The sequence below is a fragment of the Phaethon lepturus genome, unplaced genomic scaffold, assembly GCF_000687285.1.
Source record: "Phaethon lepturus isolate BGI_N335 unplaced genomic scaffold, ASM68728v1 scaffold399, whole genome shotgun sequence".
Classification (NCBI taxonomy): domain Eukaryota; kingdom Metazoa; phylum Chordata; class Aves; order Phaethontiformes; family Phaethontidae; genus Phaethon; species Phaethon lepturus.
This window is the reverse complement of record NW_010560982.1, coordinates 169,877-197,308: the sequence shown is the minus strand read 5'-3', so window position 1 is coordinate 197,308 and position 27,432 is coordinate 169,877. Positions and strand designations below refer to the sequence as shown.

At 36.7% G+C, this 27,432-nt stretch overlaps 1 protein-coding gene across 2 annotated transcripts; it reads right to left on the bottom strand.

Annotated features, from left to right (window-relative positions):
* Nucleotides 1–264: 264 nt before the first annotated feature.
* On the bottom strand, nucleotides 265–24,040 carry PDLIM3 (PDZ and LIM domain 3). 2 transcript variants are annotated; one of them, XM_010293815.1, is made up of 8 exons: nucleotides 23,831–24,040; nucleotides 17,775–17,926; nucleotides 16,012–16,096; nucleotides 9,405–9,472; nucleotides 5,829–6,092; nucleotides 3,022–3,149; nucleotides 1,794–1,905; nucleotides 265–966 (listed from the first exon to the last, which is right to left on the bottom strand). In XM_010293815.1, the coding sequence occupies exons 1-8, from the start codon at nucleotides 23,921–23,923 to the stop codon at nucleotides 777–779; spliced, it is 1,092 nt and encodes a 363-aa protein (XP_010292117.1). In that variant the 5' UTR covers nucleotides 23,924–24,040; the 3' UTR covers nucleotides 265–776. The 2 variants fall into 2 exon arrangements, with proteins under 2 accessions (XP_010292117.1, XP_010292118.1); XM_010293816.1 differs by lacking the exons at nucleotides 5,829–6,092; nucleotides 9,405–9,472 and adding an exon at nucleotides 9,904–10,091 and having other exon boundaries at nucleotides 518–966; nucleotides 23,831–24,035.
* Nucleotides 24,041–27,432: the final 3,392 nt, after the last annotated feature.

Genomic DNA, 27,432 nt, shown 5'->3' with positions numbered 1-27,432 from the left:
GTGTGTGGTTGTTTTTTTTCCCAGAAAACAATTCATGTGTGTGCATGTGTCAGAGCAATTCTCTGCTAAGTGATGTGAAAGCTGATTTCATTGCAAATCATTAAAACGACGTAGAAACTTCTGTTTTGCTTCTTACTAAACAGTCTTTATTGTACTAGCCATTTTATTGTATGACTTGATATTTATTCCTTATCACAGTTACTGCATCAGAAAATTAAGTCAATATAACCCCAAATCCAAAGCAAAGTAAGCAAAACCTATTTTGGCATACATTAATGGTACCTGAATAATAAGATGGTGGAAGCAGATATGAACAACTGCTTGTTTTGTACTACCCATGTAAAATAGCTGCTTTTCTTATGACCTGTCAAGTTTCTACATTTGTTAGGGCCCAGCCTGTAACACTTTGACGGCTTTAGTTTTTGCACAGATACTTAACTTATGTTAAAAATAGTATCTCAATTACAGAACTTATGTATATGCTGTAGTAATCATGTAATACCTTGGCTGTTTCACTTTTTTTATTCCAGTACAGCTGTTTTAGTTATGCTTCATTGAGTTATATTGGCCACTTCAAAGATAATTTTTAGCAGAATTTTGCTGGTATAATATGCTACTGCTGGCTAATACAGACTTCCACCCCCCTCAGAATCCCACAGGAAAAGGCTTAAAAGCTGCTACTTTGGAATCAGGCAGAAGTCCTGACACTTGTACTGCAGTTCTAAGCTGTTAATGGCTTTTTGTGTGCATGCATATATTTGTGTGTTATCGTAAGGCTAGCATTTTGGGTAAACGGTAACTGCTTCATACCCCTCTGGTGGCCTCATGCGAGCTCGTGCATGAGCCTCACAGTATAGCTGGCCCTCCACAAAGAAGTAGCCTTTTTGTTTCAGGTTGAGATTGCAGTCAGAGCACACAAAACATTCTGGGTGCCGGTATTTATCACGTGCCTTCACCACTGTTCCTCTATATGGAAACAATTAAAAGAAAAAAACAATTAATTCATATGAATTAAAGTGAGAAGAAACTACATTATGACATAAAGTGAGTTCTAGGTATTTATCTTCAGGGTTTTAGATTGTCCGTCAGGTTGTTTTGCCAACAGCTATATAATTTAAGGTTGGAAGCTGAGTTTGAGTGACATAAAATGCTGTAGAGTTGATCACATAGTTCAATAGTTAATTGGAAAATTAGAATTTGAAGAAACACGTTAGTTTGGTTGCAACACAAAGTACAGTGTAACCTATCAAAATGGTGACAAAATGAGTTTAAAACCACATTCCTTTTCCTCTGTGACTGTGTTCTCTGGGCTTATCATTATCTGTGTCCTTTGCTGAAGTCAGTGATGTCATTCAGATAGAAATCTGGTAGTTTTAAAATAGGCCCACAGAGCTTTCTGGATACTCCCACTGGGTTGGGAGAAGGATGCTTTATACTACCAAGAAACTTCTGAGAATTCACAGCCTGAGCCAATGCAGCACAGGTGACAGCTGGTTTCACTATCTCTGTGTTAATGATTGACTTGCAAAAGGTCCTGAGAAATCTTAATTAAAGCTTTGATGGTACATTATCAAAACTGAAATAATTTGTATCGAAAGTGTCTAAGATACAGGTAAATAATTTGGGATTTAGAACAATGTGTTTTTATATCTCTGTTCTCTAGAAGTATTTTTCTACTAGTGCAGATGGAGACACCAAGACCATCACTTGGACAGCATTCCTGTAGTCTTGCAGTGGTGTTTGAGGGAATGTGCTTGAACTAGAGATTTCTAAAACTAAAAAAAACAACTTACAGAATCCCATTCCCACACTTGTCACACAGTGGCACTTTCTGGACACCAGGCGTGGCAGTAGGTATCTTTGTTACAGGTGCTTTCACACTTCTTGTACCCATGGGGCGTCCGTCTGAGAATCAAAACAATCCTGTTATGTACAAGCTAATACAAAAGCATCTGATGTTGTTAAATACTTTTCCTGTAAATATACTTCTGATTGTATTTACAGGCTTTCATTTATATCATCAAACAATGAAGTTTCTCTATAGAAGTTTGGTGGGCCAGATTCAACCTCTCTGGAATAGGGAAAAACATTGTATAGCTGTAGCCAAAAAGCAAGTACAAAAGTGATTTTATATATATACTTCTTGCTGTCTAATAGATATCATCTAATTCTCTGACAGTAGGTCTTGGCTATAGCAGGAGAGGGAGGAGGATTTGGCTTTAACATAGCAACATAACATAGTCAAGACATTGTTAGAAAGCTTCTTATTTATATAACTAACCATACAACAAATTTGGAAAGATTAGTAACATGATATGAATACAAAATTATAGCAAAATATAAGAAAATACCAAGAAAAACCCCACCATGATATATATAGACAATTAGATGTATTTATCCCTTCTCTGATAAATACTGAGATATAAAAAATCAGAATCGTAAATGTTTACTTTTTAGGTTAATTTTGGTTGTATTTTGTTCTTTACACTTACTGTAAATATAACAAAACTTGTAGCCTTTAATAATGTTATTTTCAAAACTTCTTCATTTGAAGGAAATATGACTGTAAATTATATTCTCCTCCAATTTTTATTTAGAATGAAGACGGGATGGGTGAAACTTATTTTAGGAGTTAGTTTAAATTTCTGTTTTCCTGGATGTGGAAGAGAGTGTTTTCTCTTGGTGTCATGAGTATATGCAGTTTGTTGCAAAAGTTCTCTTGCATAAAACTTTTTATCATTCAGTTAAAGTCAACTTTGTACATTGACAATCTTGAAAACTGAGAAGAGATTCTGAAAAATGTGATTAACACCCCCATTTTAATCACACAGGCCATTGCTAGCTATAAAAGCAAGGGTGGGGAAATATTAGGAAGCTGGTGTGCTATCTATAAGATTCAGAATGACTTAACCTTTCAGAAATTCTTATAGCTCTGATCTCTCACATTTTCTTCTTGGATTCCCCCTTCCCACAAACATTTAAAAATGCTTTGAACAGGTAGAATATGTCATTGTTAACCACCTTCCTCGGAGACTAAATTCTGGAGCACCTTAAAGGAGCCAGACTGGCGAGGTTGACTGGGCTCCTCCTGGTTGGCATGCAGCATCTTGTACACATCAGACTGGGGCACTGAGTTGGGAGATGGGTCACTGTATCACAGGGAGGAAGAGCAGATAAAGCAGTTTAACAAACATAACTTTAAAACAATAGCTCTACCAGGCATAGAATATGATTCAAGAAACAAACAAAGAAAATGTGTCTACAACTACTGAAAGACTTTCTTCCAGGTAGCATTGCTTTACATAGCCTCCTCTTATCTAAAAAGTGCTGAAAAAAAATTATCTGTGCAACTGTTACAAAAAGAAATCTACAAACTCATGAAAATATTTCCTTAATTACTGTTCTGGCTTTAAGGGCATTTGGAAATAGGCTGGTACCTATGTTTAACCTCAAAGCAGTTGCATTCCTGTAATCAGCTGCTGTATTACCAGGTGCTCTTCGGTACGGTACCCAGAAGTTCCACTTTCCCAGAAGCTGGCCTCAAGAACGTTCTTAAAATCACAGCTCCTATCTTTACATAAGGTCAGCCAAAACCTAAGCAAATGAGTCTTTTGGGAGAGTATAGTGACATGAAGATGTTCTTCCTTTTCTGAGCTGGCTCAGTCACTAGTTAATATAGTGATTATTTGGCTAAGATAATTATTATTGTTACTTATTTAACTTATGGAGATGACAAAAAAGAGTGAAGTAGATATTGCATGGTAGAAGCATTGTAAGGTGAACACTGATGAATGGAAACTCACTTTCTTATTTTAATTAGAATAGGCCATGTCTTACTTTTTGTAATGACAATTTTATGATAAAAATATAAAGTAAATTATTGTCCAAACAACAGTTGATGGTTGACTTTCCAATGACTTGTGAGCCGAAGATTTTACCAAGAATGTTTTTTGATACTTTAAACTGTGCTGAATGTTTTAAATTGGTGATAACTAACACCCTAAGGAGTTGAGAGGAAAAGCAGGCTATACACACTGGTGGGAATTAGGCTGAATGTGTGGCATTGGTAAACTTCAAACTGCTACTGGACTAATTAGAAAGGTCCAAATTTACTTCATTGAAGTTTATCTCAGTGATACATACATAAATGTCCAGTTTAAATTTCCTGTTACAACTGGCCTCCTACTGTCTGTTAAGCCTTAGGTAAATTTCCACTGGAAATAAGAACTAATTTCACAAGGAGTTAGGCTGGGGTTTTGGTTTATATGGTTTGGTTTGTTGCCCAGGGTAGCACAACTAAGAGCAGCAGCAGTTGGGCAGTGACCCTTGTTGCTTATGTTGTTTGTATCATCATCATCAATCAACAGGTTTCTCTGAGCCATCTTTAAGCTGGTGAAGAAACTATCACTTTCTTCTCTTGTCACAAGCTTTTAATGAATAGAAGGACCTTAGTTTTTATGGTTCTTACCAATGGCTAATTAAACCCTTGATTCTCTCCTCTTCACTACAATATTTCTAAACATCAACCAAGTGATAATACAATTACATACAGAAGGCAAAACAACAGACACAAAGGTGTGAGAAAACATTTCTAAATGCATACATAGTGAAAACCAATCCCACAACAAAAGGGACATTGCAAACTTGTGTAGAGAGTCAGTTCTCAAACTGGGAATGCTACAGGCATTTGTGAAATCTGACTACTCTGGGCTTAATCCATGATTTCAGAATAAAGAAAAAGCAATTTTTTCTATTATTGTTCTCTAAGTGTTGTGATTGAGGATAAATATTCATGCAGTAGAGTAACATCTGAGATAGAGCGACTCTGCAAAGGCTTAATGAACTACAGTTTTCATCAGATAGGGAAAGCTTAAATACTTCTATATAAATACAGTTTTTACGGTTAGTAACAGCCCAATTCTGCAAGATGCTGAAGAAGGCTCGTTGGTGCCAGTGATTATTGCTTATTTAAAATATTAGTAATTAGCTTTAAATTACACCATACATATTAGGAATTATTAACTTAAGTACTGTTTTAAAACAGAAAAATAAGTTAACTATTATGCAAAAGTAAAGGTAAAGCAATGTGAATGATGAATAATTGTCCCTTGAAAAAAATGAATAGTGCTTTAAAACTTTTTATTGTACAATCATTATTGTTATCCAGATACATAAGGTTCCTACCTGACTTTTAGTCATTGCAATGGATAAAATTCATAAGGCAGAGATGGATTAGTAGGCCTACAAAGTCAATTCTGGCTCTTTTTGGACAAGAGCTAGTTGTACTGAATGAGTTGTGCTGAATGGGAGTTAAATATCTAGAACACTATAAACATCTACATTTCCTAAGCTTCATAACCTGAATTTAAACAATTGCAATAAATTTGAGTTAATAATAATAATACCGATTTATTAATAATGATTATTTATTAATAAAATAAGTTATTAAAATGGTTATTAAATAAATAATTAGGATAACAGTAATGAATAGTTTTGAATTTTGGAGAGAATCAGAATCTTGATTTGGAGTGGTCAGTCAGCTAATAATCCAGGTAGTGTCATCAGTTTTTATTAATTAGCTACAAATAAAAGATTATTTCCTATGAAATATTTATCTGTAAATTCTGAAAGACTTCTTTCATACTTTGGGTTAAATGTCGTAAATTACTAATACTTTAATGAAAATATTGAATGACTTCAATGACTTAGGTTCTCTCTAACCCTTTTACCCATTTTCATAGAAACAGTGTGATATTATTAAAGCTCATGATTTTTGGTACATTCTAAATTTGTATATTCATAAATATTAAAGATACTGCTCTAATTACCTTATTACGGGTGTTTCCCCCAGAGCTGTAGAAACTTGGCCTTGCAGTGTTTCCATGATATTGTCATCTGAGTACAACTGCATAGGTGTGTTAAACTGAGCGTGTACAATCTTGACACCAGGAAGCTCCATTTCCAAGGGAATGTTAGGGGCCATCTTAGACACTGCTTTCAGCTCGGTGGGGCAGATAGAGCTAACCGTGCTAATTGAAGAGGGGGTACTGCGTCCACTGCCACAGTCAATCCCCGAAGGAGTGCTGCATCCACTGTGTTAATAGCCAGATTACAGAAGAGTGCAATGCATATCAGATTATAGAGAATAAAGACAAAAGTACAGGAATACGGTGATGTTAACAGGGCTGAAAAGCATAAATAGAACAGATACAGAAAAGCAAAAGTACAGAAAGCAGAGAAAAGCAAAAGTATGAGTATTCATTGAAAAGTATTTTCTTGTAAAAACTATCAATGCCAGTTATAAAGCAGTCCTTAAAATTCTGGCATGCCTTTTCTTTAAAGATAGTAAAAATTCTTTGATAGATTGAATAACTCAGAACATAATATTACTTTACATTTTTCATGCTAGATTTTATGGAGGCTTAATTAAGCCTCTCTAAAATTCTTTGTTCCAGGTGGGTAATTCTTAACATCTCAAAAGGGTAGCATACAAAGGTTATGCGAGTTGTCCATGTCAGTGACAGAATAAACACCTGCAGTACTGGAATCCTAGATATCATTCCAGTCCTGTACCTCACAATCAACTTAAGTCCACAGCTGAAGAGACTACTATAAGGTAGTGTAAAATAATGAATGGTACATTTCTAGATTTCCTTAAATTCTACAATAAGATATTTATTAATCTTTTAAAATTAGCTTAACAATATATTTCTTTAATATTTTTTGAACATTTCAAAGAAGAAAAGATACTAAAACAGGCATACTTTTGCATTTCTAAATTACAGTGTTCCCAGTAGAATGTAAAGTGGTCCTTCACAAGAACAATGGATATGTATTCAGAGAATTAATTTTACTTTTTTTGAAGTAGATTTAACATATAATTTATATACAATTCAAAACATGTACAGTTTAAAAAAAAATATTAATGTTGCTTGGCATTACTGAAGTAAAGTTACTGCACACCAATTTGGCATCTCTGGGAAAGGATTAGTAAAACAATGTGAACATTAAGCCCAAAATCTTTTTCCATGTCACTATTTTGAACACTTCAGTCTTTTCTCCATAGCACCTCAGAGGCTTTCTTTGTTATGGGATTTCTTTGCTGTTGCTGTGTAACAACACATAACCCAGGCTTTCCACAGTCATTGCTTAGCATTTGTTGATATTCAGAACTACAAGATAATAAATGTTTAATCTCTTTCCTCCAACCTGCATATCAGGGTTGTGGTTAGTTCTTTCCAAGCTGAATGATTCTGTGTAAACTTGGGAGAATCCCCCATTTCCCAGTTTGATAGTACAGTACTCTGCCCAGTAGCTACTCTTGAGTGGAGAAGACCCAAAATTCTTCCTTTGGTTCAGAAGGGAATTTGTGTAGGACCACTTTCTCAAAAATATAAAGGGAAATATATACTCTACCATCAAAAACATATCAAAAGAAAGCTAATTCCAGAAATGGTAGGCAAGCTTTAAAGCAAAAGTACAGTTCTGCATCATCGCCTAGCATGAGCCAGCCAAAAAATTCACCTGGGGGCAACTTACAAATTTGCAATCTTTTCTTTTAGAATAATCAAGACTACGTTTAGATCCTGCAGTAGAATAAGTTTTGTCAGTGCTGATAATGTTAGTAACTGAAAAGTAGCAGAAAAAGGCTAGCAAAAGCACAACTCTTGCTATGAGCAGCCAAAACAATGTTAAAAAGAATAAATACGTATAAATAAAATATAATCATATATTAAATATAATTTCCAGTTAGTTTTGCCAGACTAAAGTCCAAAATCGTGGCTAATGTCAAATCCATTAGCTCAAACCCACAGGCCAGAATCAGCTCTTCTTTTAGTCAAAGTCCTGTTTAGCCTCAGCTCTCTGTCCTAAAGAGATATGTACAGTCAAGGTGGCGGTTTGTTTTTTTCTGTGTTTAGCAGAGGATATGTATCGAGCCAAACTGATGAAAAAATAGGAGACAAACAGTGACAACCAAGGTTTTGTGGATGTAACACCCTCTGTCAGAGGTTCTACCATTTGTAAACACAGACTTCTCCAGTGCTAGAACACCTGACAGACCTTGCCCAGCTAAAGTTCTGAAACTTGTTGCGTCGCTGTCAGGTTAATCTTTGCAGGTTTTTTCCCTCCATCTGACGTGTTGGGAAATGGCCATTTACTTTAATACTTTAATGGAAAATATTGTGTAATTGAGGTTTTTGAATTAGGAGATTAGGCTCTTGATGCACTCATTTCAATCTCCATAAATCCGATTAGGTACCTGTGAAGGGTACCTGGTGGTCCAAAAGTCAGTTTAGGTACAGTATGCGAGTGCTGCCTGTGGTTAGAAGCCGTGCGTGTTTGCTAAGGACTGTTTTGTCATTAATCCTGTATCAGCATCAGACTGCAAGGAGAGATGGGCACCTTTTCTCCCCTGCAGCAGCATTCTACATTGATAGTTCTTGTTCTTAAAAGGACTCTATCCAACTTCTAGTCTCCTCTTTATCACTCAGGTGGTTGAAAAATTTAACACATCTCAGAAAACTGATAATCCTTATGATATTGTCCTTTGTACACAGGAATCAACTAGCATCCTGTTTTTCTGGTCTAGTTTGTCAGACTTAAATTAGTATAATTGAAATGCAGGCATTTTACACTTTCAGAATGAAATGCAGAACACTAAGTCCACTGGTAAAAACTGCTACTGCTAGAAAGGATAAGGGTAGCATCACAGTATATTGCATCACTCAGGCGCTTTCGAGTTTCCTTGTGTTTTTAGCCACAGAGTTTGCCTTGTTTTTTCCCCCTCTGTATTTAATGTAAATAATAGTGAGGCATTTCATCACCAGTTATGATAAAGGAATATTACACTAAAATGATGGATGTAAATATATAAGCTTTTCTGCATTTTGGAGCTTTACATGTCTGTGGCATCAGATAGTTCTATTTTAGCTCTGCATTAGGCTGCCTTCTGAATAGAGGTCTGCTGGAAAGGAAACTTAAAATCTCTGGATGGCCTAAATGATAACTTATACAGCTAGCTATCTTTTATTTAGCAAGTTAACAAATTACATGTATTTGCATTTGGACGGAAGAGTGCCATAGATTTATAAATGTACAATATCTGGTGCTACGCTGTAAACTGAATCAGGTTTGTGAATACAGTTACTTCAGACTCATGTCACTATAACAAAGATGGGAGTGTGGACCTGCTTTCTTTTGGAAACAGAAATTTGAATTTCAAGCCTGATCTCTGCAAGTCAAGCATTTCATGTTTTTTTTAGATTTCAGTGTTAGGCTATGTAATGCTATCAGTAAATTTCAAATGCATCAGTATGCTTTATTAATGTGAATGGTGAGTATCCATTAAAAAATAACAACACCATGCATCCAAATACAGCACAGCACTCAGAGTTTATAACAACCTGCTTCGGCCTGAGACTATGAAAGGTTTGGGCCGAATATTATGCTTGTGTTCAAAGTAGTTCATATCCTGTAAAGAAAAGAGGGTTAAAATAACTTACTTTGGCCTGGAAATGCTTATTTCTAGTTTAAAAGTAGCTAACAAGGTTTTAAAATTATAACCATGTTTAGTTTGTACATTCCTGGTAGTCAAAATACAATCATTTAGTGTTCAGAAACATTCAGAGTGAAGTGCAGTTATAGGAGAGAAGGATAGTAGGTAGTGTTGCAGCCCAACTTAGAGGGCAAATTTTAGCTACCTGCAGCGTTGCTACTACAGAGCTGAATGGATAGTTTTCTGTGTTGGTAAAAATTGCTTTATTCATCAACCATTTTGTTGGATAATCAATAAACTCCTGATTATCAGAAAAAACAGCAAGAGCTGGACTTTTTAATTGAAAACAGAACGTATCGTGATATACCACAAATGACCATGTATTGTAAGCAAATACCAGTACTCACTTTTGAGATGAGTTAGGAATGAGACCCCTCAGTTGTCCATGAAGCGCATCTTGAATATTGCCAGATGAATACAGCCCAATTGGAGAATTATAGGAGGAGCTCACTACCTGTCTTTTGTCATCAATATTTGCTGCTGCAACAAAAGGCTGGGCCCTTCTGTTGTGAGCTGTACCAATAGGCTTGAATTCCTGTACATGATAGGCAGACAAAATACACAAAGCTACAATGCACACCAAAGCTAGTAATGAGTAAAACTGACAACATCAGTATTGTTAATCTCTGCATTTTTTACTTTTGCAACTTTGTTATTTTTTCACTGGTGCAAGCACACTATATTTTCCCATGAATTTTCTATATGCTACTTAAGTCATACACATTCAGAGACTATTATTTTCCTGCCTCAGGGCAAATGTAAGGCATTCCACATTTGTGAATAGTGTGCAACTTTAAGAAGAAATGGGAGGAATGAATATTATAGTAACCTGTTGTATTGTTCTCTAGATTTTGCACTGTTTACATTCTTCTTTTAGAAACATTTGATGTATAGTTAGCTTAATTGCTTTGCTTGAATGCTAATCTCTGGCTTCTGCTTTTTTGTCACATACTGATGGAGGGACTGGCAAAAGTATGGAGATTTTATTGTAAATGTTTTGCCTAGAAAACACATAACAGAAAACACACTTCTTTTAACTGAAATAGCCTTGAATGTACATCAGATTGAGGACATTATTCTGAACCGATTCATACTTTAAAGCATACCTGTGCATCAAAAATTGTCATGCTGTATAATTCAAAGAATGTGAAATCATCATAAATAAGTAAAACCCAGACTTGGGTAAATTGGAAATCATTCTGCCTATGCCTGTTTATTTCTGGAATATGATTTTGCTTATTGTTGGCCCAGATAATTTCCTTCAGTTGTGGAATTCATAGGGATAAGATCTGGAAACAAAATCTCTGATGACCTTTCACCTTTCAGATAACTTACAATGTTATTTTGTAGTGATTGGCCAGGAATGATAAAGACTTGACTTTGTGAAAATTCACTTATTTGTATTGTGCATGTTTAGTGTGGTCTCCTTTGACTCCCTGTCAGCTCAGGTCCATCCCTCATCCACAGAAATACAGAATCTGGGAAAAACAGTGCTGTCATCTGCTGAGATTTTTTGTTTTGTTTTGTTTTTCCTTTTCCTTCTGCACTAATGGGTGAAGAATGTTTCCTGCTGTTGTCCATCACCTTTTCCTAATGTCCTGCAGTGCTCTTTGGAAGCAGGTGCTGTGAGAGCACTTGAACTTCCATCCATATGGAATGAAAAGCTCTTGTTCCTAACAAACAGGTTTCTACAGTCTGAATTGGTCTTTCTATTTAGAGACTGGCGCTTGCAATGTTAAGATAGCACAGGTCATTAATACTTTGATTTTCATAGAAATCTTTGCCTGTTCTCTGATTTGGCTGTGGTTTTGAGTGTGATAGGTGTACTGGGAACACATCTACAATACTATGAACCATTTCTGTGTTTATGTTGCTATCCCATTGTGTCATATGACCTGTAGACCATCTAAGTTCTGATACCGCTGAATGAGATTTGTTTCAAATTGTTGAAGCCTGTATCTTAGGTACCAGAGTTTTTAGCTTAATCACTGTGTACAGTTTATGTTGCCTGGTATTTGCTATCACATATTTTTAATGGTGACACACCCAACATCTTCAGCCTTAAAATTATTCATGTGCAGTTGTGGTCTTTCAGTAACATCTTGCAAGCTGTACAAACTAGACTCCTTATACTGCTAAATAAAATAAACAAAATGGGGTTTTTAATGCAGAAATGTCTTTTTAAATTACCTTAGCCTTTAGGAATGCTAGAAAAATTTCCAGTTAGAACAAATACAACCTATTACCAAAACCCAAAATAGATTTTTGAATACTTAAATCCACAGAATAAATCAGGATAATAAGTGCAGACTGGATAAGCATGGACACATTTTTGACACTTGTAGGTTTTTGCTCATTCCTCAGAGCATTATTTCCTTTCTCAGACAATATCAAGTCTCTGTTCAAAGTTTTGGTGAATAATTTTAAAAAATTATGAAAACTTGAATGTGAATGAGCCCCTTTGTTTTCATTTAAAACAACAGTTTCAGAAATATAGTTAGGACCAGACCTAAAGAAAAGTCATGGTTATATAGAATGTGCAACCAGAAAATGCAAACAGTAAAAAGCAGTTTTATTAAATGAGAATGTTTAGCAACATTGCACTGTAAGAGGCTACTGAAAGCGGCAATCAGATAAATCAGCACAAATATTTTGCTTGTTTCTGTCCGATAGAACTGGGTTGCAATTAACAAAATGTATTAGTAAATGGAAATAGTCTATGAGTCTACTTAATGAAAGATATTAATGTCAAAGTATTTAAAATCGGTTTGAATCCATGTATGATACAAAACAAACAAAAACCACCATGAACATTGTAATTTCATCCCCTTTTTTTATTTGTTGTTGACAAATGAACAGCACAGAAGACATGTGGAGCCATAATAGCATGTTTACAGTATAACAGTTGTGAAACAAATATTTGCAGTTAGTTAGACTTAAATTCTGTTTTCTTTTTAACTCATCTATTCATATAAAATATCAGTAACAGTACATACAGCAGCAAAAATAGTCCAGCTCTTGTGTTTATTGGAGCTCATTGAATCTGTGAAAAGTCCTCCTTTAGTTCAAAAGCTAAATGAGACCTGGAAGTTGTTGAAATTCCTAATCAGGAATATTAGAGTATTTCATTTCTTATTTTTTTTTCTAGCTGACTGATGTCCTTTTTGCAGGGCTAACTATGTTTTGCATTAATATAGGTATTAGGAATAGAATGAATGTAGCCCCCAAAGTATCGAAATACATCCAGTGACCAACCATATGATGGCATTCCTTGGGGATAATTGCTGTGGCTGTACACAGATGTTTACATTTTGGAGGTATCATGTGATTAAAAATCTTTATCTCTGAATGCTGTTATGGAAGAGAGGGTAGGTGCTCAAAACTAGAGTAGCACGATTACATTGTTTCAAACTTGATTATAAGTGGTAATAGACTATAAACTTACTTTTTAGAATAGTGGGTTGGGTTTTTTTTTAATATTTTTATATTTATTTATTAGTATAGTATATTTATATGTCCCAGGAATGTATAATATCTTTCATGGCCAAAATCTGGTCATACTGAACAAAATCTTCAAAAGCAAAGATAGAAGCAAAAAAGAAAAGCCCAAATAAAAACAATTCAAGAAATTGTGGTACTAGAAACAAATTCTTCTTATATGAGGTTAAACGGATTGTAACTGAGAAAAAATTTACGGGTCATAGTATTGTTTTACATTGACAATACAGCAGAAAGGATTTAAAAATAGTTTTATAAGATACAGTTTGACATTTAGATTGTTTTATTTTCTTTTCCTAATTATATTTTTTGAGAACCTTATGTTCTAAATTGCTTTTATACAGAATACAATGTGATTGTATTCATAATACTTCAGGTAGTCTATTGTTTCCTAGTGTTTATCCATCACGCTATAGGTTGCTCCAGGCTAACAAAATTAGGTGGCTGTTTTTTATGTGGGAACGTGTAGCTTTCAAGGGTGGCTCTCAGTCAGCCACTTATTGCTGTAAGTTATTTACTAGAATTGTTGCCTCAGTTTCTTCTTCCTAGAGGAAGAAATAGCGAGAGCTTTCACTGTGCTATGACAATTGCCTGTATCAGTCTCCAAATGACTCTTTGGGGATGCTCAGCCTACAGTTTGCCACAGTTTGCCACAGTGTAAAGGTTCCTCGTTCCATAGCTACAAGTAGGCACAGTATTTAGTTGTTTATCAGTTTTCATCTCCAAGCATTTGTAGAATAATTTTTCTTCAATTAAGCTAAAGGAAACATTCTTTGGACAAATATTTGACCAAATTGCTGAACAATTTAAAATATGTTTTACTTTCATTTATAACTATGTTTTATTAGCTTGCAAATAGAAATGAGGTACTAAGACAACTGTGTAAGTCTGCATCTATTATTGTTATTTAGATGGCTTATAATGTGTTTTAAATTATTGACTTCCCTTTGTGAAATTTTCTTAGTGAACTTTAAAATGTCTATCTGTCAAGAGTGAAAAAAATCTTACTACACTTATAACCTCTATGACCTTTTGAGTAATTTTAATTATATAAAAGGAGGAAATGCTTTTTATAGAACTCAATGATTTTCTATTTCTGCACAGCAGTCAACGTGTACAATACTTTTGGATAACAGTGTTTACATTTGAAGGAGTACTATACTGCTTTTGGATTTTTCTCCATTCGTCTGGGCTTCAATGCCTTTATTTATTGTTGGACTTCAGCAAACTCTAATATGACCTAAACAGCACAGGTTATAGTTATGCAATTATTTGTCACTGATGTGAAAGAAACTTTGATATTGTGCTGTTTTCACTACTGGTATACACACTGCTGGGTTTCGTGTGTTGTGACGAAATACACAGTAAAATTTAATTTAAAATTTCAGCAACTGTAGGAAAAAGGGCTATTTTTTTTTCCCACTGGTAGATCAGAGTGATGGATATTGTTGGATGGAATAATTTAATCTAAAATGTAAATCATTCCTAGAATCATTTAGCATATTTGTTTACAAGCATTGATACTTTTCTGGGGCCTATTACTTATTACATATACTCAGTACTCCTGATTTTCCTAGGAAGAAAAATGGGACACATACTAAATTGAAGAGGTTGGCTATTTAATCTAAGAGAAACATTTTTTCTGATTGCCCAACAGAGCCTGCTTTTCAGTAGTCTGCCAAATAGCACTTAGTGAAATCTTGTGATTTATTTTTAAGTAACTTGTCTTTTTAGGAAGGCAGCTTTCATGCAAAGGGATTACTCTCCTGTCATACATGCCTACATGGTTTTCTCTATAGCTTTTTTAGTGAATTTGTTCCATTTCTATTTATTTTATGTATATCCCAGCTATTCCACAAAAATATGCATTTAAAATAGTTTTGTTTCTTCACTATACTATCTCGTACTGCTAAGGGGCTATGTTATTTCTGATGAAGTTTGCTGTATCATTTAATGCAACTTTTTAGATGGAAAGAACAACGAACTGTAACACTGAAATGCCATATTCATGTTTGGGAGTGTCTCCGTGAAAACAGATTTGGTGGAAATATTTATTGCACAGGGTTTACTGAAATGGAATCTGCACTTACATTTTTCTAGGATAGCACAGAATAAGTACTTTGACATACTCGCTTTGATCCTGGAAGGCCAGGATCAGCAGAATGCTCTTCCCTCCCCCTCTTGAGAGAACAGCACATGTTTGTGTAGGTTAAAGAGGAATGACAAAGGAATAAAGCACTAGTTGTAGACAGTAGCTAGCTAATTAACTATTAGCAATACAGAGATTTCAGCTCACAGCTTTGCACAAGGGACTGGGTACGAGTTTGGAGAGGAGGATTTTAATTGTTCGGATTTGCTTTGCTCATATACAAGGATGAAGACTTTGCTGGCCAGAAGTGGTGAATGGTTTGCTTATTGATGAGTACATGGGTTTTGTACCAATTTGTACCTTTCAGTTCTGTGGTAGAGTATAAAAATGTATGGAAGTAAAGAGAGCCATTATTAATGGATGTCTCTATTTAACTGACTGTTACATCACAACGACTTTTGTGATGCAATGACTGTATTGCTTTGGTACTTGACATTTATTCCTGATTGAAGAACTTCCTTATATGATGAGGAATCTCTAAAAGAGTTAAAGCAACTTCAACCATATGAGAATAAAAGGAGATATTTTCTTTCCATAATAAAGCTATGGTGATATGTAAAGTTTTAAAGAAAAACAAGAATGTGTTGTAACTTGTTAATGCTTTCTTTCATTTATAGCTGAAAAATCAAAAATAGCCAGTCAGATAAAACGATGTTCATACATATCATAATCGTGATGGCTTGTATTAGCTTAAACTGACAGATAACGGATGAAGTGCTATTCAAAGAATTTTAATCACCACAAGGGAGATCATTTAGAGTGTAAAAAGGCAAATGTAAATAGTCAGATAACTTTTAAGAATTCATACCTGTGGTTCAGCTTCCAAATTTATCTTGAAGGGATGTGCTTTGCCATCTTCTGAAACTTGTGGGGACCATAATTTAGTTCCTGCCCTGGAAAGAAAGGAAAGCAGTATTTAAATAACTTGAATTCCTATAGAGTTGTATATGTCCCTGTAAAATATAATACAGCCTGAAAATTTGGAGTTTGTTCTATGCTTTTTTAATGTTTTGACATAAAAATACTTCAATGATATATAATGTGTGCTATATGTAAACAATATATAAAAAGTGTATTTACTTTTTAAAAAATGTACGTATACTCTAAACAACAGGAAATAATTTGTTAGTAGTTACCAAATGCAAAGGCAAAGGGAAATTAGTGCCTTTCTGACCTGAGCTGACTAAACTCTTAACAGTTTTGGGTTTTTAATGGTTAATGGACTGTTGGGTCCTCAGAATATTTTGAACAAATGACTGAATATATTACTAATAATCATAAACCAGAAATATTGATTTCTTTTTTTGGACCACAATACCCATGCAAAGCCTGCTTTTCAACAGATGAGGAGTGCAATCTAGGTATGCAAAATACACGTGGAATTGTAAATAGAAGTTGCACAGATGATCCTTTCAGTCACTGAAGCAGAGGTAGCAAACATTCAAATACCAGTTACAATGCTGTCTTCAATGGCAAAAGGAAATTTGGCAGCTAATTTTAAAATAGTGTAATATTAATGTTAAACATGAATCTAGTACTGTTTGTTATGTAAATACAAATGTTTAGCATTTAAAATATGCATATATTTCATAGGCACAATTATACTTACCATATTTTGAGAATTACTTCCTAAGAAAGTTGCTAAATGGCATATATCAATCTGTAACAGGACTTGGAATTAACTGCAGGAATTTTTTAACTGTGGTATGTGCTCTAGTAATTAGGCAATGCTCCTTCCAGAAAAACCCAAACAACTTCAAAAACAACCTTCTGTATTTGGAAAGGAATATTGTGGTCAGCTGTGCCTCTTTGAGGGTCTCAGGTCAATCAGAGCTGTCTGATTCTTGGAAACAGGTGAGAGAGTGCACTAGGTGATCCTTTTTAAAGGCGGAGCAAACTTAGTTAGGAGATGGGAAGATGCAGGATGTTTCTTCTGGTTGCTTTACTTGAGAGAAATGAATGAAAGAAGTTTCTGAACTCCTGCAATTTAGGTAAGAGAAGTTTGTTGGGTTTTTTTAATTTGTTTTGTTTTTAACGTTCCTTTGAGAATCTTGTATTTGGTTTAATACATTGTGAACAAAGAGTTTGGCTTTGAACCTATGAAGGTCTGACATGATGTTGTTTTCCTTAACTACGAGGATATACTAATAGCTTTGTCTGTGCAGGAGGCAATGGTGAGCACCTGTGACTGAGGGAGTGTTAGAGCAGAGAGGTAACCGAACAAGTGACAGCTAGCGAAGAGTTGTATTGCTTCCCAAAAATTTGAAGAACTGTTTGTTTACTGACAGCAAACATAGGACTTGTGGAGTCATCAGAGGTAGTAGGTGGTATGGTTCACAGGTCAATAAATGTGATGGGTGGCCTAAGGGAAACTATTCTTATGCCCATGAAGACATGTTCTGGGGAGTCTTGCCTGATCTGGAGTTGGTGAGGTAGGTCTGGGTGCTTGTAATTTTAAAGGTTTTGTGAAATTCTTAAAACTGTTTAAAATAGTTACATTATATAATGGTTGTATTAAATAATCGGTTGGGTAGCATCATCTTTCAGAAGTAAGTGGACATGTACATGTACCTCTCTATTTTCAAGCAAAGCTGGTGTGCAGCTGCTTTAATTCTCTCCTGGGCATCGTTGTGTGTCATGTTCTCTGTGCTTAGACCATCGATAGCTACAATAACATCACCAGGGCACAGGTTAGCAGCTGAAGCCTTGCTTCCAGGTGTAATCTGAAAAAAAACCAAAAATGTAACTTCTTAAGCATGCATACCTGAAAATTGATAGACAAAATAAACTTCATCATGCTTCCCTATTTCCTGTTGCGGGGGAGGGAGGGAGTGGGCCTATAAACAACTATATGATTGCTTACAAAAAAAAGTGAGTTCTTAATTCTGGCGGACCCTCTGTTGTTCTATTGTCAGATCACCATATAACTGTTTTATTCATCGTAACTTCAAATTAGATGGAAGTTATTTTCATACCCGTGTACTAAATAGCTTCCACTCTGATTTCTGTAGTGACTGTGACTTGTCTTTGAATCTTCTGTTTCAACTGCCATTGTGTAATTTGCTTGGAAAAAAGTTAAGTTTTTCCCCTTACAACTCTAGGCAATAGCAGGAGAATAGAACTATTAAGGAATTGTGCTACTGAGTGTTCATGTGCATGATGTGCCAGTGACTGGATAATATAGAAAGACACTTCTGGTCTTACCACAGTTAAGGACAAATACAGCAGTTAATGTGTTTTCTGCTAACCTGGCCACTCGTGTTGCTAAGTAATCATAAATATGCTAATAATACTGAAATGACATTTTTCTCTTTATTCGTGCCTAATTCAGACCCTGAACTTCTTAAAGTGCTTAACTTTAAGTCCTGTTGCATTTGAATAACAGTGGCCCTGATCCTTCAAGATGATTTGTGTTGTGCAATTCATACCTCAAAGAAATGTGCCTACATCAGTGACATTCATAGAAATAGCTCTAAGCTTGTCTTTCTATGCTTGGTTTTTGTTTGGTTTGGGTTGGGGTTTTTTTGGGGTTTTTTTGTCTTGTTGATAATCTTCCACATCATGGTTAAAATAATCAAAATGCAACTTAAAAAATTCCTTAAGTAACTATCATAGAGAGGTTATGACCTTAGATGCTGCTAAAACCTGTTCTAGAATTGCAGGCCTTTATTTGCAAACAGGTGACCCCCTCATACCACCATACCATTTACACAGGTCTTTGGTCACTGAGTGGCATTTAGGTCCCTTAGGTGTGTATTGCCATTTTAGGTGACCTTTGATAACCAGGACAGCAACATGAAATTGATGGATGTAGTACATAAGCTTCTGGAATTCAGCTTTTCTGGAACAGCAGAACAGAGGGGACAGGTTGATTCATCTAAAATAACACTAGGTACTTATTTTTAGGTAAATGAATCCCAGTGTGAAGGACAAAAATATCAATAGACTCTTACTTCCAAGAGCAGTTCTCTAATCTGTGCCATGTATGAAGTAAAAAAGCTATTGGAGAGAATTTATCTTACCATGGATTTTACTGTAGCCAAAACAAGTGTTATCTCAATTATTGAAAGTAATTAAGTGTTATGGAGGACTTGAAAGCATGCTATGGAGACATTCTTCAATTCTGGTGTTTCCCAGCAGAGGAAGAGAGTAAGCTGCCCAGTGTACCTCCAATATGTTCTGAACCCTGGATGTGGTGAACCTGGCAGACTTGTTGCCTCTCAAGGTGACAGTACTAACGGTCAGCATAAAAGTCAAATAGAAATATGCTTTTTGATATTTGTTGCACTGTTAGTATTGCCACAATGGCAAAAATCAGGCAAATAGTCATTCTCTCCTCTTTCCAGCTGTCCATCTCTGTTAGGTGGGTCTGAATGCTCAAAGAACTTTGGGTTTGTTTTGTGGGGTTTTTTTCTGCATTTGAGCATGTAAACTTATTTTTTATTTCACTGTAACATACTGCAACACATGTGCTATTATCAAGTCAGGCAAACTTTCCAAGTGGGTACTTGTGGCCGGTTGGAGGCTTTTATCCCCTCACCCTCCAAAAGAATGGACTCATGACTGTGAACTTCAAGTGTTAAGGTGCCTCAATAATCTGTTTGAGTATGAATTGACAAAGTTGCTCATAAATTCTAAGTCTGGAGTCTCCAAAATCATCTGTTTCTCAAACTTCAACAGCTGTAAGTGTAAATGAACTACACTGAGACCACTTAAATTATTGTAATAAGACAGGGGTAGCTGTATGATAATACTTCTCCCTTTAACCTGGAATGGTTCCTGACTTCTTTTAGCATGTTGTGGACATGAGTGGAATGACAAACTGCAGCAGAAGTCCTAGTGTTTGAGTGTGACTGTTGATGCTCTAATACCCAAAATGGGCAAAACCAGCCATTCTTGGTTCCCTCTCAAGAGTAAGCTTGCTTGAGTAACCCTTATATAGGTTACTTGGTAGATTATGCTTTTTATGTGTCATAGCAGATGATTTGTTGTATCTGTGGCATACCTCAGCAATGTACTGAGATAATGATCCTGCCTTATTAAGTAGCATATCCGTCTAGCATGGTACATTCCCCTGCAGCTGTGCTGCTAGCAGGACCTAACCTACTCTGTTGCTGGTAATAACGTGCAATCCCTTGGATTTTCCTTACATATTGTCAACAGCTGCAGTGATACTACTATATGGTTGGATGGGGTTACCATGGTTTGGTGGGAGCAAGGAGGGAAAGGGGTACGGGTCTGTATTTCCTACTCTTTAGCTGAATTGATTATTGTCAGGCTTCTGGGATGTGCCTGTTGGGCCTTAATGCCTTTATGGGAGTGCTGAGCTCTACTTGCTCAGGCCTTCTGGCGTGCAGAACTACCTGCCCTTGTATAATCCTTTTACTTACCTGCTCTTCCTGGGTTTGATGGAAAGAGGTAGAGATCTGCTGCTAGGATGGGATAGGAGAATATGGCTGGGTGCCAGCTCTTCTCCCCCCTCAGTACTTCAGGGGGGAATCCTGGCTGTTGCTTGTGGGGTAGGGGAGCAGACAAAAGTAGTAAAGCCCACATTTTATAGAGAGGGACCAGGTTGTGCATTGCAAGATCAGACCGTATCATGGGTATAATACTGATATTCAGACAATCATAGAATAGTTTGGGTTGAAAGAGACCTTTAAAGGTCATCTAGTCCAACCACCCTGCAATCAGCAGGGACATCTTCAACTAGACCAGAGGTCACGCAGAGCCCCATCCAACCTGACCTGGAATGTTTCCAGGGATGGGGCATCTACCACCTCTTGGGGCAACCTGTGCCAGTGTTTCACCACCCTCATTGTCAAAAATTGCTTCCTTAGATCTAGTCTGAATCTACACTCTTTTAGTTTAAAACCGTTACCCCTTGTCCTATCACTACAGGCCCTGCTAACAATTTTGTCCCCATTTTTCTTAAGTCTCCTTTAAGTACTGGACGGATTCAATAAGGTCTCCCTAGAGCCTTCTCTTCTCCAGGTTGAACAACCCCAACTCTCTGTCTTTCCTTACAGGAGAGGTGCTCCATCCATGCGATCATTTTGTGGCTCTCCTCTGGACCCTCTCCAACAGGCCTATGTCTTTCCTGTGCTGAAGGCTCCAGAGCTGGACGCAGTACTCCAGGTGGAGTCTCCCCAGAGGGGAGTAGAGGGGCAGAGTCACCTCCCTTGACCTGCTGGCCATGCTGCTTTCAATGTAGCCCAGGATACAGTTGGCCGCCTGTGCTGCGGGTGCACATTACCGGCTCATGTCCAGCTTTTCATCCACCAGGACCCCCAAGGTCTTCTCAGCAGGGATGCTCTCAATCCCTTCATTCCCCAGCCTGCATGGATACAGGGGGTTGCCCCAACCCAGGTGCAGGACCGTTGTTGAACCTCATGAGGTTCACATGGGCCCATTCCTCAAGCTTGTCTGGGTCCCTCTGGATGGCATTTTGTTGGTTCTGACCCTAATAGAATCTGAACATGTCTATTTTTAGTCCCCTCCTTTTCTTCCTGCCCTCCCAGTGATCATGATCTGTGGTTTTTACATTTGCTTGAAACAGTCAAGAGAATTGCCTTGCTTGAGGAAATCGCAGATGGATTTTTAAGATGACACCTGTTCTTTGGACAGGTGGATGGTGATCTCCTATGTTGTTTCTCTTGACAAGTCCTGATAAAAGCTTTCCCTTGTTGAACAAGGATTATAGCCAATCCAACTTAACAGCTGTCCAATCATTTTATTCAAAATGTGTTTTAAAAATAATTTCTATGTATTGTTTTAATGGCTAATAATTTTTTTCTTGTTAGGACAGTTGAGCCAAATGTGAATGTTTTGCTTCACAAAAGGAATACCTAGGGCCCCAAAAGTGAGACATATGAATCTTGCGAAATATTCACTACTTCTTAAGGGGTACTACATGAATACTTATTTAGGGACTCTTCTAAATGTATGCTGTGACAACAAAAGTAGTACTTTTAAACAAATCTACCATTAATATTCTTGAACTTGAGCTAAGCAAACGTAAACATGTCCTTCTTCCCTATATATCTTTTATTTCATAGCTCTACTTGAAATGTGATTTTGAGCATTTCTGTAGTATGCTAGAAACCAATGGCTTATGTCTGGTGAGGCATTTGGTAGGTATAAGTCTATTGCAAAATCTTCTATTCTTTAGAAAGTTACATTTACAGTAACATCCTTCGTTATTGCAGTTTTAAACTCCATTGCACTTAATCTAAACACACAGAAAATACAAACCAGACACCGCTAAAATACTTTTCATTAGAGATAATGGAAACTATTTTTCTTTTGGAAGCCCATAAAAGGCAATGAAGGCCCCAAAGCCTCCAGAGATTTTTTTTTTCTTTTTTATTCAATGTTTTTGTCTCCTGCTTCTCCAAAGGTTCTGCTGTGTCCTGTGAGTATTTGTTATAAAGCTACATAAACAAAAATAATAGCATTGTGGTTTACTTCTGTTTAAAATAAGCATAAAAGACTTTACTTATATGAATCTGGAATAAGTGATTAAATTATTAATTTTACTAGTATAATACATGAAAGGTTGTTCCTTAAACTTTCTATAGTCTCTTGTTTAGAAGCATATTTACTGCAAGGCATCACCAGTGCTATCCATCCTTCAAGGCTCTTGACATTTATTTAATACCATGCACAGTGTGTATATTGAGTCATTGTGCAGGCCTTTTTAGAAAAAAAAAAAGGCAGTCAGTGTGTCTGAAGTTCTCAAAAGCAGCAAAAGTAGGAGAACTAATTCTAGTTGGATGTGCATTGAACGCAACTTTCAAAATGTACAAATTATCAAAATACATATCCTGTCTTTTGAGTAGATCTATGTCGGCAGATGCAGGGCAGCCGACTGTTTTATATGCTGCATTCATCGAGTCATTGGTTTCATAAATTGCAAGTAATAGCTCAAAATCCATGAAAAAATGAAAGGCTTGGATTCTTGCCCTTTATTAGGGGGGTAAGGTAAATTGTCTGTTTCTAAATATGTCAGAAAACACCAAAGAACTATCTCCTTCAAGTTTGGGACTGGATAACTTTCTAATAATTCACTCACTTAACATTAATGAAAGTGAAAACCTTCACATATGTAAAAACAGGTGCTGTTGCCTTTGCTGGCAATAATCAGAACTTGATTTAATTAAATGAGAGTCAGATTAATCTTGTAAAGTTGTCACGGAGTTTGCAAAGCACAGACTTCCAGACGTGAGGAGCTGCTGCCAAGTAGTCTCTCCCCCCGTGATCACAGAGGCTAGTCGTGAAAATGATAGAAGTGGGGTCTGGCCTTTAGTAGGCTTGAAACTAATTTTCTCATCTGAATGCCTGGGGAAATCATGCCAGAGTCTTTCTGCCACCACAGCACTTAAATTCAGTTTTTGAGGCACAACTAGAAATGCAGTTAAAGTCTCTTAGGGCAATAAAGCAATCCCAGAAATGTCACACAAAACTTGTAAAAACTGTTAGCATTCAGCTGGCTCTCCTCGGAACTAGCAGCTACTTGCTAATCTACTCACAGCTTCATCGGCGTGTCTGAGCTCTGTAAAAGGAAAGAGCAGAAACCTGCAATAACTAATAAATGTAATAAATAGAAAGGAAAATGAAAGAGTACATACCCTGGTTATGATTAAGGGTTGGTTAAAATCTGTTCCTCCTGAAAGCCTGAATCCCCAGGGTGCCGGTCCTTGGAGAATAACGTTTTGTGGCATTCTGGATGTGGTTTTTTTTCTTGGTTGCTGTTCTTTTTTCCTCAGGTGTGTGTGAGGAGCCAAGCTGTAGGAGGATGGGTGCTGTCAGTAGAGCACCTGCTGGACAGGGCAGCTGACCTTATAAACCTCTTAGGAAGCTGTACTCATCCCGCAGCGGCGGGCGCTGCACTTTATCCGTGCTCTTTGGCTGACGTCAGCCGGTCTCTCAGCTCCCCACCCACAGAGGGGAGTATCAAACTCAGACAAATAAAGCCCAAATGCTGGAAAGCTTACAACAAATACATCAGCTTTATCTGCTGCTTCAGCGTCCCCCTCAGCCTGACAACCAGTAAGCTTCAGGATGCAGCGTCCTTCTGGTTCCTTAAAGCAACCCCGTCGCTCATTTGGTATCTTGCTGATTACATTGCTGGTGCTTGTTTCAACTATGCAATGCACTGCTCTGACTTTGTACATGATTCTGTTTCATGTAAGCAGAAATACTGTTAAGGAGATTTCCCTCTCAAGCTCTTGTTTTGCATCTTGTCTTACTTGTAATGTTATAGTTTATTGCACTACAAAGTCCTTCCAACCCTTCAGCTGAGTTTTTTGGCTACAGTCACTTGAGACCATGGCATGCACCAACTCTGACAGCTTGAAAAATCCGGACTGATGTCATGCATATTTCTCATACTGAGGAAGAGAAATGCAGTACTAGTTGATAATGTCTCTTCTCTTTGTAGAAAGCTTAGTTTAAGGTAGTCGCAGATACCTTCTGTTGGTTGTTGGTGTTAGTGAATAAATACTTTGCATTCCTTTTCATTTTCTTGCATCGGCTTGATCAGCTTTATTCTGACTTCTGTTTCCCATATATTTTCTTCAAAAAAGAGAGGGAGAATTTTTCGGTCATGGTGTATGTGTTCATTCACTTTCTTATGTTGTTTCAGATTTCTCTTTATATGTGATATTAGCAAAGTGCATATGTGCATGGGTAATGTTCTTCAAGCATTTCTTTGCCCAGTTTGGCATATTCTAGGATGGTATCTGCAGCTCTCATCAGGCCAGATTTTTTTAAAATTTTATTTTCAATCCCCCCATCCCGCCCCCCCCCCCATGAGTCAACAGCAAGTCAGTGAGAGCTTGGAAGGACTAAAAACTCATGAAGATATATATATTTTTGGCCGTAATAACCCGCTTTTGTTCTTTCCATATGCTTTCCTTTCTTACTATTTGTAGCCTGCTTAGAAGAGTCTCTGATGAACAATAGTGAGCAGTGAGTGAGACAGAAGAATAAAATGCAGATTCGTGCCATTCATAGAATTTCTGATATGGGGAATTTGTTGATCTGTAGATTTCAGTATGAAATTGGCTTTGACTTCTTAACTCTGACTTGATGAATGTCCTTATCTGTGTCTGCTGCTAGTGTCTATATAATTGAAGTTCTTCTCAGTAAGATATCCTGAGTTTTGGTAGGAGTTGTGGTGTTTTTAGTGGTGTAGGATTTCCTTGTTAGTGCTGTGAAGGTTAGCCTCAGAATTTTTTCTGTTTGACTGTCCTTTTATATATTTGTGGCTTGCTAGTAGATAGTAGTGTTCATCATGAGTTTTGTATTTGTGTTCTTGTCCAGAATATTTCAAAGACCTTCTCTATCATTAGAGTATATTTGACCTCCTGATTGGAATAAAATAAATGGTAATAACTGTTTCAAATAAAACTGTCAGAAAACACATCTGTCTCACAAAGAGCTTGCAGTGTGACTGTTGTCATGAGCTTGTGGGGGCACAGCTTATATTAGGGGTGTGAAGGAAGATAGGCACATTTAAAGAAATAAGGCAAGGCAGATCTGTAGTTCATGGGGTATATCAATCTTGGTAGCTTAAATATTTTGTATGTTTTGAAGCTGAGAAAACCCCTCTTAGTGCTTGTGAGCTGTGTATATACTCTATATTCTGACATGTTTTGAGGTTGATTGAATATATGCCTTCAATATATTGACGCTCTATGTGGTTCATCCTGCTGGATTACATTGTGTGTTCAAGGCCAGAATTTATCATTAGGTAGTACTTCTTCAGTTTCTTACCTTTTCTCCCTGATACCTGTTTTGTGAAAACACTCTTGTGTTTGGTACTCCCTTCCTCCCTGCCCCTCCTTTCCTAGTGAGTCCTGTGATGTCTTTTGATTTGTAGCTGGGAACACATAGTATACTTGATGTACTCATTTAAAGAGTTCTTTCTTGTGCAACTTGCATTTTCTTTTTCATTGAGTACCGGCAATCTCAAATATTGAATCCTTGAGTGCACTTCAATAGCAAAAGATTTAGAAATGTAAGAACTTCTGTATCGGGTCAAACCCATGATCAGACTCTGAGTTTCCAGTGTCAAAAATCAGATACTTGTATAATATCTTGCTCGCTTGAGAGGGCTCTTCAAAATTCCTGATAGTAAGTTATTGGCTTATATCTTAATATGTAGGCTTACATTTATTTTAGAAATCCTGTTAATTTCAAATCCTGCTAAGTGTTTTGACTGCTGGTGAAGGAACAATGGGGTGATCATTTAGGGACAGTTGTTAGTTGGTGAAAATAATTTGGGATTGCTTAACTGTCTGTAAAGTTTGTTCATGTCTTTTTATTATACTGTGATCTGCTCATGTGTCCATGATACATGTCGTGGGGGGCAGGCTTAACCTTTTTCTAGGCAGATGATTGCTCTTAATTTCAGTGGAAGTCATATGCTTATGAGACAGTGCTCTGGATCAAAGTTTTTTGGTGTTGGTGGTTTTGTGGTTTTTTTGTTTGGTTTGGTGGTTTGGTTTTTTTTTTTTTGGAGGGGGGTGTGTATGTGTCCCCCCTGTCTAGTCTACTGGAAGGGTGACTTGCTCTCCAAGGTGCTGTTGTTCCAGATACCAGTTGCTCAATCCTGTTTTATTGATGTATCACAGGTTGAGCTTTAAGTCTGTTTGCACTTTTTTCCCCCCTATAACTTTCAAACAAATAAAAATATTTTAAAGGCAATACTGAATTGATGCTTGTGACATAAGGCTGTTTCTTACTTTCTTTTTAGTGCCTGCCTTTGAGAAAGTTCTTCACCCATTTACAGAGTATGTGTACGTTTTTTGTTTTATCTCCCTAAAGCCCTTCTTTTTTTTCATACCAGACGAAGATGACCAGCTCAGCTGGATTGTGGCTAGAGCCTTTTATCCACTTAAAGGTATATTCCAGTCAATGAAGTAAAGGCTATTTTCTTTTCTGCTGTCTGGTTTTAAGGCAACTTGCATATAAGAATATTATCCTGGGACAGGCTTTGCTAGACATACTGAGAAGCTTCTAAATAAGCAAATCTTTCATTTCAAGATTCATTGTAATGAAACAATATGAAACTGACTAAGATGAGGCTTGTAAGATAATGACAGATACATAGTTTGAAATCTGGTCTAGCTATAGTTGTCTCTGCTCGTCATTTTGGCTTTCATAATACTTATAGCCATGTAAATGGATTTTTGTAAATACATGTGACCTTTTAAGTTTGTTTTTT

Coding starts and splice junctions, on each gene's coding strand:
- PDLIM3 (XM_010293815.1), bottom strand. CDS start 23,923: ATGCCACAAAACGTTATTCTCCAAGGACCGGCACCCTGGGGATTCAGG. Junction 17,927..23,830: donor AACCCTTAATCATAACCAGG/GTATGTACTCTT, acceptor GTTTTTTTTCAG/ATTACACCTGGAAGCAAGGC. Junction 16,097..17,774: donor CTTTGCTTGAAAATAGAGAG/GTACATGTACAT, acceptor CTTTCTTTCCAG/GGCAGGAACTAAATTATGGT.